This window comes from Pelobates fuscus, chromosome 4, assembly GCF_036172605.1.
Source record: "Pelobates fuscus isolate aPelFus1 chromosome 4, aPelFus1.pri, whole genome shotgun sequence".
Taxonomy (NCBI): Eukaryota; Metazoa; Chordata; class Amphibia; order Anura; family Pelobatidae; genus Pelobates; species Pelobates fuscus.
Genome location: NC_086320.1, coordinates 326,564,272 through 326,579,489, shown reverse-complemented (window position 1 = coordinate 326,579,489; position 15,218 = coordinate 326,564,272). Strand labels below are relative to the sequence as shown.

Genomic DNA, 15,218 nt, shown 5'->3' with positions numbered 1-15,218 from the left:
CACACTTGTCATTTTTTCATTATTACTATTTATTTCTTCATTTTTTTCGATTCATTAGATGGATGTGCTTTCAGTTCAGTGTTGTTTAATATTTTGCTAGGATTTTTCAATGTGTTCAATTACAGTAACTGTAATTTTCAAATGTCAATAGAGAGATTTTGAAAAAATACCATTGCAAAATTTCCACATTTCCTTCAAAACCAGCAAAATAAAAATTAATTTACTATAACATTGTGAAATAGTGAATGTGTACCTTTTCTTGGTTCTAACTTCACTTTACTTCTCAGAGCTCTTAAGAAGTTCAGTCATAAAGGATATGTAAACTATTGCTAGACGTAAAGTTTCAATTCTGGAAAGTCTTTTTTCATAAGCAAATGTCGGTACCTTCTTTCGAAGCAAATCAAAGGCCTCATTAAGATTAAACATCCTCTTCCTCTCTCGAATGTTTGCAGCTTGACGCTGTGTGTGTGTAATGACTCTTTTTCGCTTTGGTCGTCCAAGTGGAGAACATAAATGCAAATCATCCTCATATTCTGTTTCTTCATCTTCAAATCTGGACATCGAAGAGGTATCCTCTTGAAATGAAAAGGTTCCATCACCAAATGCTGTAAAGTCATAAAATCTGTCACAGAGGTTCACACTTGGAGTTGGACTCATCATTGTGTTTGGAGGGTAGTGTTCTTCCCTGTAAGAAAAATCAATCACATGTGAATAAACCAAAAAAAAAAACCCAAAAAACAAAACAATGGAATCTAGGAATCTCTTCTAGTATTCCATCTGTGGCCAACTAATTATTCTAGAGCTAGGTATATCTTGGGTGTGATGGAATGTCCTTGATATCTTACTTTGTCAGACTTGCTTGAAATAATTATCTTACAGAAATGAGGCAGGCATCGCTATATATCCAAGTAGGTAACAGGATTAAGAAGTAAAAAAGGAAGCGAAAAAAATGTTTCATCTTAATGTTGATAGGAATAGACTTATAAAATCGGAGGACACGTGGATATTTCCAAGACGTAACAGTTTGGGTTCCTAAATCCTGTTAAAGTAAGGAAAGCATTTTCTTTGATAAAATAATTTGTAGATCTCACCCACTGGGTTCGGAATGGTTGGAGAAAAGTGATCTGAAGTAGATTTTGCTTTTGATGCTGCGTCAGTGTTCCCTCTTCTAATGAATTCTGCGAAGTTTAAGAGAGAGTTTTCCAAGTGATATGAGACAAGTGTATGCCTTCTCTTTATGATCATTTGAAGAGGAGGCTTGTATGCAAAGGGTCAAAAAGAAATGTTTACCTTGTTTCCCAGTGAAGAGGCAGCTGAATGACAGGACCTCCATTAGCCTATGCAAGCAACGTAGTGTATCCAATATTGCATTCCCAATTGTAACTGTTGGAATCAGCTTTATCCTCCAAGTAAGTACAAATATGTTTCCAACCATGCAATAAAACTCTTCTTTTAAATTCCAGCATAGCTTTGTTTCTTGCAATTGAAAATTAAGCCACTTTTTCAAGTGGTACTTCCAAATGATTTAAACCAAAAATTTGGACACGTACTTTATTAAATAATATAGCTATTTTCCATTATTAGCTGTATTACTTTTTCAAATACATTTGTACTTTATTTTAATAAAGGTATTTAGAATATAAAGGTTATTTACTAACTCTGAGTAGCTGAGTTGGAGAATGTTTCAAGATCAGCTATTTTAACGAAATCCTGACACTCCAGAGTAAATTTGTTACAATCAGAGATTAGTGACTAAGTCTTTATATATTTATATCTTGCACATTAAAAAAATCAAAGAAACTCTTTCCATTCTTTGTGTTCTACCAAAAATAACATTTATGAATTTTAACGGGAAATCTCATTTTGTATTTCATTTGCCAATTTTTGTTAAATGAAAAATTGTTTACAAATACAATGGTTCTACTATTTTAACTTTTTCAATAAAATATGAGACCATATGACTAAATATTAAAATAGATTAAGTGAAAATGCATTTAGCTTTAAAAATATAGTTTTTGCATGCTTCAGTGAAGCACTAAAGAATCTGTAGTTGTGCAGGAATGAAAAGCCAACTGATTTGACTGCAACATATACCATGAAGCTGAGGATGATATGTAGTCTAAATAGTTTGGATGCTACCAAGTGAACTTGCTGGGTCAGTGTCTTGCAGTCAGTAGTGCCATCTTATCTTAGAAAGCCTACACTGGCTTTTCGATTACATCACAGGATGAAGGTTATGGAGAACCAATCCAAGAAGATGATAAGAGTCAAAGAGGTCACTCTGTAATCATTGACCAAAGGAAATGATCTGAAGCAGATAGCAAAGTGGGGTGTATGAGTGAGTGAGCATGGGTGTGATTGAAGGGCTAAGCATGAAGAAGAGAGACTGGAGTAGAGGTGGTGGTGTGAGTGTGAAGAGTAACAGGGACGTTTATACTCTGAGTAGCTAGAGGGAGTATGAGGTTGAGGTTGGGAGTTGTGAGGGGCTTTGCAAATTTTGCTTGGTTGAATGTGGCTGAGAGTGCTGGGTTGGGCATGGCTAAGAATGCTAGGGGGAGTGAACTTGTAAGTGTTGGTGAATGAATACTGAATGAAAGGCATAAAATGCAGAGTGGTCTTCATGAAAACGAGAGTGAACACCAGAAATAGGAGAACATTTTTTTTTTTAATAAAAAAGGAAGTAGAGGATGGAAGGGCAGGAAAACAGCTAGCAATCAAAACTGTGTATAAATTTCATAGATGAGATCTGATCGACCTGTAAAACTGATTTACTGCTTTCTTTTGCAATATAAAATGCTGCGTGTGGGACTGTAAGTGCGCGCTATCAAATGTTCTCAAGTTTAGAGATATAAACTTATGTAAAGCATTTGGAGACTGTTTATCTCTGTAAGTAAACATTTTGTCAGCTTATCATGTGAATGAACATAAAAAGCTTTAACTTATTTACTTGTATGGGTGGGTAATTATGATTATTTCACATCAATTATTAAGTATAATAGTCATGCACATGTGATACTTTATGTTTTTACCTCAATGTCCTTATCCATGACCTCCTAACTCTAAGATTTAGGTGGGACGGTGCCTATGTCAGAATCGTATCCTGCTGTCCTGACTTTTTTTGCCCTGGCAAAACCAGAGATGTGGCTGAACCTACCGTCAGTTTCATGGTTCGTGTGTTTTATATTTTTCCGTTCAGGAGATATGGTATACGAACACACTGCATTCAACTCCCGAACAAGGACCACCCTGTTACCCCATTACAATGTTCTCACCTTGTAACTTAAGTGTGAACCTGCAAGGAAAGTAATGAAAAAATGCTTCCCCTTGGTGGCCGCCATTTCGTATAACCAAATACACGTGGTTGACAAAGGAGTGGTTGACATTTTGTCTCCTGTACCTGGGCAGCGGCACTTGGTCGTCGATTGCCTGGAACTCTTTTTGAGTAGGCACTAGCACAAACCCCAGTGAAGATTAGAAAGCTGCCCGTTCTACTTCCCAACATACTATGCAAGCGACGTTCGGGAGATGGGAACTACCGAACAGGGGGAGCATTCATACCCTAAAATTAAGAGAATTCCTTGCATGGTGTTCGCACAGGAACCTCCGAACAGAGACCGGCCGGGACACCTATTTCCCTGGAACTGTTTTTGGCTAGCACCTCGTGTCCGGCCGGTCAAAACGTTACCCCGGTGGCATTCCAGTTTCCCTGAACCATGATATTTGGATATGTTACACACTCAGATCAGGGCTATCCGGGAATATAACTTTTGTGGAGTTATGGTGGGGGTACTTTTGGGGTACTGTATATTTTGTATATATTTTTTATACCTGAGATAATTGAATTATAGGTTTTTCCTCATGCAATTATCTCTCAGGCACAAAGGATCCCAGGAATGAAAACCCTGTATTATTGTGTTAGAGACCCCATGTAGGGGTCTGTACATACAAGCCGTGTGTGACCTGAAATAAATCAGTTGACTCTGCCGCAGAGACATACTAGGAATGGCAGATGGATTACTGTTGGATCTGGTAGACTTAGAGTTGTGGATAAAAGGCAGATTGCACAGTCTGTTGCTCTACATAATTCATTTTCTGCACTTTCAGAGTGTAATGGTGTCATGGAGACAGGCAATGAGGGTAGTGGTGTTGTGCAGAGAGGCACTGAGGCTAGTGGTGTTGTGCAGAGAGGCACTGAGGTTAGTGGTGTTGTGCAGAGAGGCACTGAGGCTAGTGTTGTTGTGCAGAGAGGCACTGAGGCTAGTGGTGTTGTGCAGAGAGGCACTGAGGCTAGTGGTGTTGTGCAGAGAGGCTTGAAGACTATGGTGAGGCCTAATAGAAAGCAGTTGTTGTTGGGGGATTCCATCATAAGAGGTGTGGAGATGGACAATGGTGGTCTTGTGAGGTGTCTTCCCGGAACTACTGCTCACAGAGACAGGAGACGTATCTGTAATATTGTTAAGCAAGCAAAGCAGGAAGGGGAATTGGATGTACTTGTCCATTTAGGGACACATGACTTGGCTTGCAATGAGGTTTCAGAGGTTAAGGAAGTTTTTAGTGTTTTTGCCAATGATATACGGCAGTTTGCTTCCACACTGTCATTCTCTGAAGTTCTGCCTGTGCATAACACTCAGAATGACAGGCAGATGCGTTTTAGGGACTTTAACTTGTGGCTTGGTGAATGATGTCGGGAGCAAGGACTTGGCTTTAATTCTCATGGTAGCTCTGTTTGGAATGGAAATAAACTGTACAAAAAAGATGGTTTGCATCTTTCTCAAAAGGGAACAAATGTCCTCAGTGAGGTTTTGCTAGGATGTATTTAAACTAGGAGGGGGGGGCAAAAGGGTGATAAAACATCATTCCAATTGTCCCCCAAAACAAGGACAGAAGGTGCCTGTAGCAAGGGTGTTAAAAAATGCTAAGCTTAGAGTCATGTCTACAAATGCTCGCAGTTTAGGGAATAAGATCCATGAACGTGTGGCAATAATGGCAACTGATAGTGTAGATTTAGTCGCTGTTACTGAGACATGGTATAATGAGAAAAATGACTGGGACATAGCAATACCAGGGTACTCTTTATATAGAAAAGACAGGGAAGGCAAAAAAGGGGGAGGGGTGGCCCTGTATGTGAAGGATAGCATAACATCTAGCCTAATAAAGGTTAGTGAGGCGAACATAGAGTCCGTTTGGGTTACGTTAGAATTTGGTAATCACACAGTAACTCGTGTAGGTGTGATTTATAGGCCCCCAGGACAAATTGAAGAGTTAGATAATCTACTAGTTGAGGAAATAGCTAAAATGACAATGAAGGGGGAAGTTATCATCATGGGTGACTTTAATCTCCCTGATGTGAATTGGAAAACAAAAATAGCTGCTTGTGCCAGGAGCACACATATTCTAAACTCCCTACTGGGATTGTCTCTAAAACAAGTCGCTGAGGAGCCAACTCGTAAAGAGGCCATACTAGATTTAGTGTTAACAAATGGAGATTTGGTATCCGATATTACTGTAGGTGAAAGTTTAGGATCCAGCGATCATCAGTCAGTGTGGTTTAATATACGAACAGTGACTGAGTCACACCACACAAAAACAAAAGTTTTAGACTTTAGAAAAACAGACTTTTCTAAAATTAGAATATGTGTAAAGGAGTCATTATCAGACTGGAGCAATTTAAATGGAGTCCAAGAGAAATGGGATTATTTAAAAGTTGCACTTCTGAAGGCAACAGAAAATTGCATTAGGCTTGTCAGTAAAAGCAAAAAATTCAAGAAACCACTGTGGTACTCCGCAGATGAGGCCAAAATAGTAAAAAACAAAAAATTAGCATTTAGTAATTATAAAAAAAAAACAGAGTGAGGAAGACGGGATGACCTATAAGATTAGGCATAAAGAGGCTAAGCAAGTTATAAGAGCTTCCAAATCACACACAGAAGAGAAAAATAGCACAGTCAGTAAAAAAGGGGGACAAAACTTTTTTTGGATACATAAATGAGAAACGAAAAGTAAAACAAGGATTAGTTAAATTAAAAACAAAAGAAGGAAGTTATGTAGATGAGGATAAAGGTCTAGCTGACTGCCTCAATGAATATTTTTGTTCGGTATTTACAGATGAAAATAAAGGAAAGGGACCTCAGTTAAGAAAAAGGATAAATGAGTCATTTATTACACGTGAGTTTACAGAGGAAGAGGTTCTATTTCAACTGACAAAAGTAAAGACAAATAAGTCAATGGGACCTGATGGAATACACCCAAAGTTATTAAAAGAGCTTAGTGGTGTACTAGCAAAACCATTACAGATTTATTTAACCAATCATTGTTAACAGGAGTAGTCCCAGAAGATTGGAAGTTAGCGAATGTTGTGCCCATTCACAAGAAAGGTAATAGGGAGGAGTCGGGCAACTATAGGCCAGTAAGCCTTACTTCAGTAGTGGGGAAAGTGATGGAAACCATGTTAAAGGATAGGATTGTTGAACATCTAAAAACACATGGATTTCAAGATCAGAGACAACACGTGTTTACTTCAGGGAGATCATGCCAAACTAATCTTATTGATTTTTTTGATTGGGTAACTAAAATTATAGATCAGGGTGGTGCAGTAGACATTGCTTACCTAGATTTTAGTATGGCTTTTGACACTGTTGCACATAGAAGGCTTATCAATAAACTGCAATCTTTGAGTTTGAATTCCAATATTGTTGAATGGGTAAGGCAGTGGCTGAGTGACAGGCAACAGAGGGTTGTAGTCAATGGAGTATATTCGAAGCTTGGGCTTGTCACCAGTGGGGTACCGCAGGGATCTGTACTTGGACCCATTCTCTTTAATATTTTTATTAGTGATATTGCAGAAGGTCTTGATGGTAAGGTGTGTCTTTTTGCGGATGATACTAAGATATGTAACAGGGTTGATGTTCCAGGAGGGATAAGCCAAATGCCAAATGATTTAGGTAAACTAGAAAAATGGTCAGAGTTGTGGCAACTGACCTTTAATGTGGATAAGTGCAAAATAATGCATCTTGGACGTAAAAACCCAAGGGCAGAGCACAGAATATTTGATAGAGTCCTAACCTCAACATCTGAGGAAAGGGATTTAGGGGTGATTATTTCTGATGACTTAAAGGTAGGCAGACAATGTAATAGAGCAGCAGGAAATGCTAGCAGAATGCTTGGTTGTATAGGGAGAGGTATTAGCAGTAGAAAGAGGGAAGTGCTCATGCCATTGTACAGAACACTGGTGAGACCTCACTTGGAGTACTGTACACAGTACTGGGGACCATATCTTCAGAAGGATATTGATACCTTAGAGAGAGTTCAAAGAAGGGCTACTATACTGGTTCATGGATTGCAGGATAAAACTTACCAGGAAAGGTTAAAGGATCTTAACATGTATAGCTTGGAGGAAAGACGAGACAGGGGGGATATGATAGAAACATTTAAATACATAAAGGGAATCAACACAGTAAAGGAGGAGACTATATTTAAAAGAAGAAAAACTACCACAACAAGAGGACATTAAATTAGGGGGACAAAGGTTTAAAAATAATATCAGGAAGTATTACTTCACTGAGAGGGTAGTGGATGCATGGAATAGCCTTCCAGCTGAAGTGGTAGAGGTTAACACAGTAAAGGAGTTTAAGCATGCATGGGATAGGCATAAGGCTATCCTAACTATAAGATAAGGCCAGGGACTAATGAAAGTATTTAGAAAACTGGGCAGACTAGATGGGCCGAATGGTTCTTATCTGCCGTCACATTCTAGGTTTCTATGTTTCTATGTTTCTCCCAGAACTATGTTTCGTCTGGTTACTGGGGGAATGGATTTCTGCTTGTTTTAATGGTTACAGATTGGCTGAGAGAAGGAATTAGCAGAGGTAACCAGTCGGGTTACCCATGGTCCGCTACAAGGTAACAGTTCCTATAAAAGAATAGTGCATGATCTACCCTTATTGGGCTAGCCTGATTGATTGGAAGTCAGTCTGGTGTGCATTTTTGCCTACTCTTTGCTAAGACGCCACCCCTTTGAGAGGCACGAGTGATGCAATTCACGTACCTGTCCACTTTTACCCACCCACATATGTCCCGAATTATGGGACCCCAGTGTTGGGGGTATAGAATCCTCAAATTGCTGCTGTTTGATGCTATATTGTGCAAACAGCAACATGCAATTAGCATGTCAATGATTGTTGGGGGAGTAGAGAATATACACAACCAGAAAGATGTAGACAACAAAATTTAATTTGAGTACTCCAGTTTTGCTCAATCACGTTTTGTGTCCTGCAATGTGTTCTATGTAGGCCCTGGATTCCAGGTGACAGTTGTGTGCAACCAGGTCCTGCACCCATATCCAAAGGGTTATATATACATCATAATAAAATACAAGCCTGGTATTTTATATTAGATTGTTTAAGCTCAAGCTAGGTTCAGGGGCAAGGGTTCCTTTAATCTCAGTGTAGTACCTGAAGATACATGTCCCTGTCTGAAAGTGATTCAGAGAAAATACAGGTAGGAGATTTTATCTACAGTTTCCATCACAAATTAAAAAATTACTGTTGTGCATTACATATATTTCACAAGTAAGACATGTCCATGATGTCCACAGCAATTTTAAGAAACTATGTTGACTTTTTATGTGTGGACAGGACGAACAAAAGTACATTTAGCAAATTTCTCTATAAGTTAAAGGGACACTTTAGTCATTAGACCAACTACAGCATACAGTATGTGTTCTGGTGAGTATAATTTTATGGCAAGACAGGAGGCTTCATATTTGCTTCATATTTGCTTTATCTTTCTTTATATTCATATTTGCTTTATCTTTCTTTACTGAAACCTCCCAGCAGCAAAGAAATAGTTAACAGTAGTATAAAAATTCAACCAATCAGTATTATATGGCATTATGGAGCTCCTCCCAATTCCTCTTTCTTTGCTGCTTGCCTCCCAGGTGAGTCTATTCCAATTATTGTGCTATAATTTTTATGCCTTTAACACTATTTGAGTTAACTTGTATATTATTTGATTTATTTTTTCCTTATTAAATAGTCTATTTATTTCACATATATCCTTTGTATATTTCTATATTTCACATATGTCCTTTGGTGTTTTTTACATACAACAGGGACTTTTGTCCTCAGTTTATTTCCATCTATTTTCCTACTGTTATTTAGCCAGCATTAATCTTTAAAATTGCGGTCTCTTTAAAACCGCAATTTATTTATTTATCTAGCTATCATTAATCTAGTCTGATTTGCCTCCCAGCCGCGGTATTTCTCCGTTTTAAGCCGGTTTCTCTCACTCCGTTCAATTACTGCCGCGGACTCTATTTCCCAGGAGTCCGCGGCACAACCTCTTCGCGCCTTTTCCCGGCTCCCCCCTTCCCGCGTCTGTATACTTACCAGACACACTCCTTCCCGCCTTCTGTTATCGGCGGCCATCTTCTGCGCGGTCTCTTCGTCTCTGCGGCGCGCTTGCACCCTCTACCGCCGGATCCGGTAAGTACAAGGTTTATTCATTTATTTTTTTCTAGCACTTTTAAAGTGCCAATACCCTTTACAGTTTTTTCATTTAGGTTAATTTTCTCCTTACAGGTTAGAATTAACAAGATACCAGCAATATTATTATTAATAAAGTGGCCTCTGTGGGTGACCCCCACCTTATAATTTACTCTGTATTTTAGTTTTTTCTTGTGGGTGACCCCCACTTCGACAAGCATTCAGGTGTCATAACACCGCCATTCAGGGGTGACCCCCCACGTTTAGCACTCCGTATTTAAAGTGATACAACACTTCATATTAAAGACATAACCACCTGTCTAATTACCTTAGTGGTGAAATCCACCTATTATTACAGTGGTACAACCCACTTGTGTATGTTAGTGGTAACCCCACTATTTATTATTGTGCCGCCCTTACTCAGTTATTACGCTAATAGCTTGGGTGACCCCAATCTAAACTTTTTACTTAAAAACTGTTGGGTGACCCCCATTTTACCCGATATTCCCTAACATTTGACTACTGGTCAAATTTGTCCAAGACAACCATGTCTGATACTACCGAACCAGCAATCTCACAAGAACTTAGAGCTTGGCTGGTCTCTACTATTGCCGAATCTATCCCCAAGGCGTTAGCAGCCTTCCAAGATAGGACTTCTACCGAAGTCAACCCTACCACTCGCTTGCCTTCTGATTCCGATGACTCTCAGCCCTCAGACCAAGAAACCACACGCAAGCGCCCCTGGAAAGGGGATAGCAGGACTGCTGGCAAGGGCAAGGCTCCTGCCAAATCCCTGAAAATGTCTGTCTCTCACTCCGCCCACGTAACCTCCGACCCCCTAGAGGGCTCTGCATTCCACGCGGGCGATAGAGTTGAGGACTATTACCTTGGCTATTCCGATGAGGACCCCTCGGTGAATGCGCTAGGGGATACCCCATCGGAATTTGTCAAGGAGACCTTCCTTATTCCAAACGACAATGACACTAAAACAACGCAGAAAGGAACCGACTCAGACATCCTTCTGGATGCTTCGGGCGCCCCCTTTTTTGATCCCAGAATCATCAGGCATCCATGATTAGCCGAATGGTCCCCACCGGACCACATCGCTAACTTCTGTAAAATGTGGTTACGCAAACCACTTGATAAAGAGATCAGGGCGAAACTCAGAGCCGAGTGCCCTCGACCTACCATCCCAAATAAAGTAGCTCTCACACCAGAGTTCGACCCGTTACTTGTAACCTTCCTCACTAAGACTGGGAAGGACCCCCGTAAAGGAATTGAACAGGGCCTCAAGACAGCCCAAGATAAACTTCTGGACATATCTGGCCCAATTGTCCAAATCTTCATTCTGGCTGACGAAGCCTTAACCAGTGGGGAATTCGACCCCAATACAGTTAGAGAATGGGCCCAGAGAGCCTTATGCCTCCTGGGCAATGCAAATGTGGCTATGTCCACTGAGAGGCGCAGGGCGGCACTATACAAGCTAGATGCTAAACTAGCCGATCTGAGCTCCCGAGAACTGGGACCAGAGGCCAATGGACTCATTTATGAAGGATCTCTCCAAACATGTGGCTGTATTTACCACATTAAATAAGGCCCAATCATCCCTACGCAGGGTTTTTCGCTCCCAGTCAACCCGTTTTTCTGGGAGAGCTGGACGTTTTAGAGGCCGAACGAACAGCAGAGCTGCCTTCACAGGCTACAGGCCTCACCCAACAGAAAACTATTGGCAATCGGGACAACCCCGACCATATCACAGACAGTTATTCAATAACAGAAGATCCATCCGGGGACGTGGTTCTGCCTCTCTACGCGGACGAACTGCTCAAGGTAATCAACCTTCCTTTTTTAAACACACCTATTGCAGGCAGACTAACCCATTTTTGCCCACAGTGGGAGTTACTGTCACAAGACCTATGGGTCCTACACACAGTCCAAGGGTTCACTATAGACTTTCTCAACACTCCCTTCCAGGACACACCTCCTACACCTCTACTGATGTCCACATCAGACAATCTGACACTGCAAACAGAATTGCACAAATTCTTACAAAAAGGGGCGATAGAGAAATCCCCCTTTCCTCAAACATTTATCAGCAACATATTTTTAGTCCACAAAAAAACTGGAGACCTGTGCCCAATCATCAATTTGAAGGATCTGAATCGATCCGTCAGGTACCGTCATTTCAAGATGGAAGGCATCAATCTTCTCAGGGACCTCCTTTGCGTGGGAGATTGGTTCTCCAGATTCGATCTCAAAGATGCATATCTCACAGTCCCTATTGCTCGCAATCACCGAGCCTTCCTCCAATTTCTCTGGCAGGACGAAATCTGGCAATTTACATGCCTCCCGTTTGGCCTTTGCTCCGCACCATGGTGTTTCACCAAACTGATGAAACCAGTAATGGCGCTATTCCGATCTCAAGGGATTCGGTCCATCATATATTTGGACGACATCCTGATAATGGCTCAGGATCCACACCTCTTGCACAAACACACGAACATGACAACAACCTTGCTCCAAAACCTAGGGTTTGTGATCAATTTTCAAAAATCGTCCCTCAAAAGGTTCAATTCCTCGGATTCCTAATAGACTCCGTACAAGCAATCCTACAACTCCCCTCCACAAAGGTAAAATCTATAAAGAAAGAGATTCGGAAAACTACTGTCAGCCCGCCAGATTCGCCTACGCGATCTGGCCCATACCATAGGCCTTTTGTCCGCCTCTATCCAGGCCATTTACCCGGGACCCTTACATTACCGAGCCATGCAACGGTTCAAAACACACTATCTACACCGCTCCACTTCCTACGATCAGTACATTTCCTTGACAGACGAAGTTCGCATAGAACTCCACTGGTGGCTTCACAACATGGAAGCCTGGAATGGCAAAGCCATTTTCGGATCGCAACCGGATTTCGTTCTGGAATCCGATGCCAGTCTCCTGGGATGGGGCGCCACGTGCGCCGACAAGTCTACCGGGGGTCTATGGTCCCCCTCAGAATGAGACCTACACATCAATTGCCTAGAATTGATTGCAGGATCTTTTGCGATTCGCAGTTTCGCAAAAGATTGTTTCAATTGTTCACTACTACTGCGCATGGACAACGTCTCTGCAGTGCGTTATGTGAATCGGCTAGGAGGTTCCCGGTCCAAACTACTATCAGACCTTACCAAGGATCTCTATCAGTTCTGCCTAGAACGGAATTTATCCATCAAGGCGGAATACCTTCCAGGCACGGACAACTTAGTCGCAGACTGGTTCTCTCGCCATTGGAGAGATGTGAGCGACTGGCAACTGGACCCCCGCTTGTTCTGTCAAATTCTCTGTCTTCGCGGGCCTCTTACTCTGGACTTGTTCACATCACGACTGAATCGCCAGACCGAAGCCTTTATCAGCTGGCTTCCAGATCCCCAATCCTGGGCAGTCGATGCCTTTCTACACCCTTGGCCGGAGACAAGAGCCTATGCGTTCCCGCCTTTCTCCATGATCCAACGCACCCTTTACCGGGTCAAAGCCCTAGTAGTGACAATAGTCATTGTCACCCCTTTATGGAGAGCCCAGACTTGGTTCCCAACCCTGTTAGAAATGTCAGCGAATTGTCCGATCCTACTACCCCGGTCCCCCGACATTCTCACGAACCCAGCGGGACATTGTCACCCTCTCGCCCTCCAAGGACGGCTCCAACTTGTAGCCTGGACCGTTTCAGGGGATCCTGGAATGTCTCAGGACTTTCGGAGACAGCTCAGGCGCTCCTATGGGACTCCTGGGCCCCAGGCACTAGACGAGCTTATCTCACTGCATGGCGAGCATGGGCCGGCTGGTGTCTGGAAAGGGACACTGATCCCTTTTCAGCTCCTTTGACGATTATCCTTAATTTCCTGTCTACCTTATTCGATCAAGGCAAGTCCTATGGATCAATTAATGTCTTTAGATCAGCCATATCCATGGCTCACAATCCTATTGACAACGCATCAATAGGAAAACACCCCTCAGTCTGTAGACTATTATGTGGGATCAGGCTAGCCAGACCCCCTCTCCCCAAATACTCCAATTTCTGGGATGTCGCACAGGTATTTTCCTTCTTAGAATCTTGGCCCTCTAATGAGAACTTGACCTTACGTCAACTCTCTGCCAAACTAGCCTTACTCCTATGCTTAGTATCCCTCCGTAGGGTCTCCGACATTAGAGCTTTCGACTTCCATGCTATAGTTTTCTCGCCGGAAGGCGTTACCTTCCGCATTACTAGGCGAACTAAGACCAATTCTGCCTCTGTATTCTACCCCTACTTTCCAAGTAGACAGTCACTCTGTGTGGCACTCTGCTTAAAGCACTATATAGCTGCCACAACCACTCTACGCCCCCCTACAGGACCCCTTCTAGTGTCCTATGTCAAGCCACATAAACCAGTATCCAACCCCACAATTGCACGGTGGATCAGATGGATACTAACCCAAGCTAACATCGACCCCTCCTTTGGGGCGCATTCAGTCAGAGGAGCAGCCGCATCCTCAGCCTTTTGTGCAGGTAGCTCTCTCTCAGACATCTTATCGTCGGCAGACTGGTCCAGAGAATCCACTTTTCGGACATTCTACTTCAAACCTAGGCCACACGCCGCATTGTCCATTATACAAGAGCGTTAAAACAGCAAATATGAAGCCTCCTGTCTTGCCATAAAATTAGGGATTATTCTAGCCCTAGTGACTGAATAATCTAAATTTTATTAACGACAGGAGGCGAATATTTTCCCACCCTTGTCTCCAGCACAAGTTCGACCCACCCTGAGGTAAGTTACTATCTCCTCCTACTCTAGATGTCTCACACACATCCATTCATCATCTGTCAACCATCAGGTTTACATTTCACCACTCCAACATTAAATTCATATACTTCACAACATTTCCATGAAATGCATTGAAATTATCTGTCAATCTTTACGTTACGTGCTAAATTTGCAATCAACTAGTATGAGAACCTATACTCTCACAATTTTCTTTTTTCCTCCTTTAGTGTGAAGAATCCTTCCGCTTACTTGTAACATATGGTTTCACCAACCCATTCAAGGTTTACATCGTTGAATGCATCAGGAACACGACTTAGTCCACAGTTCCAGTTTCAAGTTTCAGTTTCCAGTTTACATGGTTGATACTCAATACTGTCGGCTACAGCAAGAAAGAGGAATTGGGAGGAGCTCCATAATGCCATATAATACTGATATACACTCTGATTGGTTGAATTTTTATACTACTGTTAACTATTTCTTTGCTGCTGAGAGGTTTCAGTAAAGAAAGATAAAGCAAATATTCGCCTCCTGTCGTTAATAAAATTTAGATTATTCAGTCACTAGGGCTAGAATAATCCCTAATTATTTCCTTCAGACTTTTTGCAGTAGGCATTGTCTATTCAGTGTCTCCACCCTCTGTATGGAGACTCTGAACTTTCATCATAGAGATGCTTTGATTAAATGCAGCTGCATGAGGAGATGTTGATTGGCCATGGCTGTGTTTGGCTTGTGTTGGCTCTGCCTTTCATCTACCTCCTTGACAGTCTCAGCCAATCCAATGCTTTCTTATGGAAAAGCATTGTCATTGGCTTTGATCAACACTTCTGATGATGTCAGCCAAGCAGGCAGATTAGGGGCAGTGCCAGAACCAGCACCAGCAAACTGGAATAAAGGTAAGATTATTTAGGGGGCCAAGAAGGGTCAGGAGGGCTAGATGGTGTTTTTAACACTAT

General features: G+C 41.8%; 1 protein-coding gene across 1 annotated transcript; it reads right to left on the bottom strand.

Moving 5' to 3' along the window:
* Positions 1-215: 215 nt before the first annotated feature.
* FERD3L (Fer3 like bHLH transcription factor) lies at positions 216-1,149 on the bottom strand. The gene is made up of 2 exons (XM_063450727.1): positions 1,092-1,149; positions 216-685 (listed from the first exon to the last, which is right to left on the bottom strand). The coding sequence occupies exon 2, from the start codon at positions 658-660 to the stop codon at positions 277-279; it is 384 nt and encodes a 127-aa protein (XP_063306797.1). The 5' UTR covers positions 661-685; positions 1,092-1,149; the 3' UTR covers positions 216-276.
* Between the last annotated feature and the right edge of the window lie 14,069 nt (positions 1,150-15,218).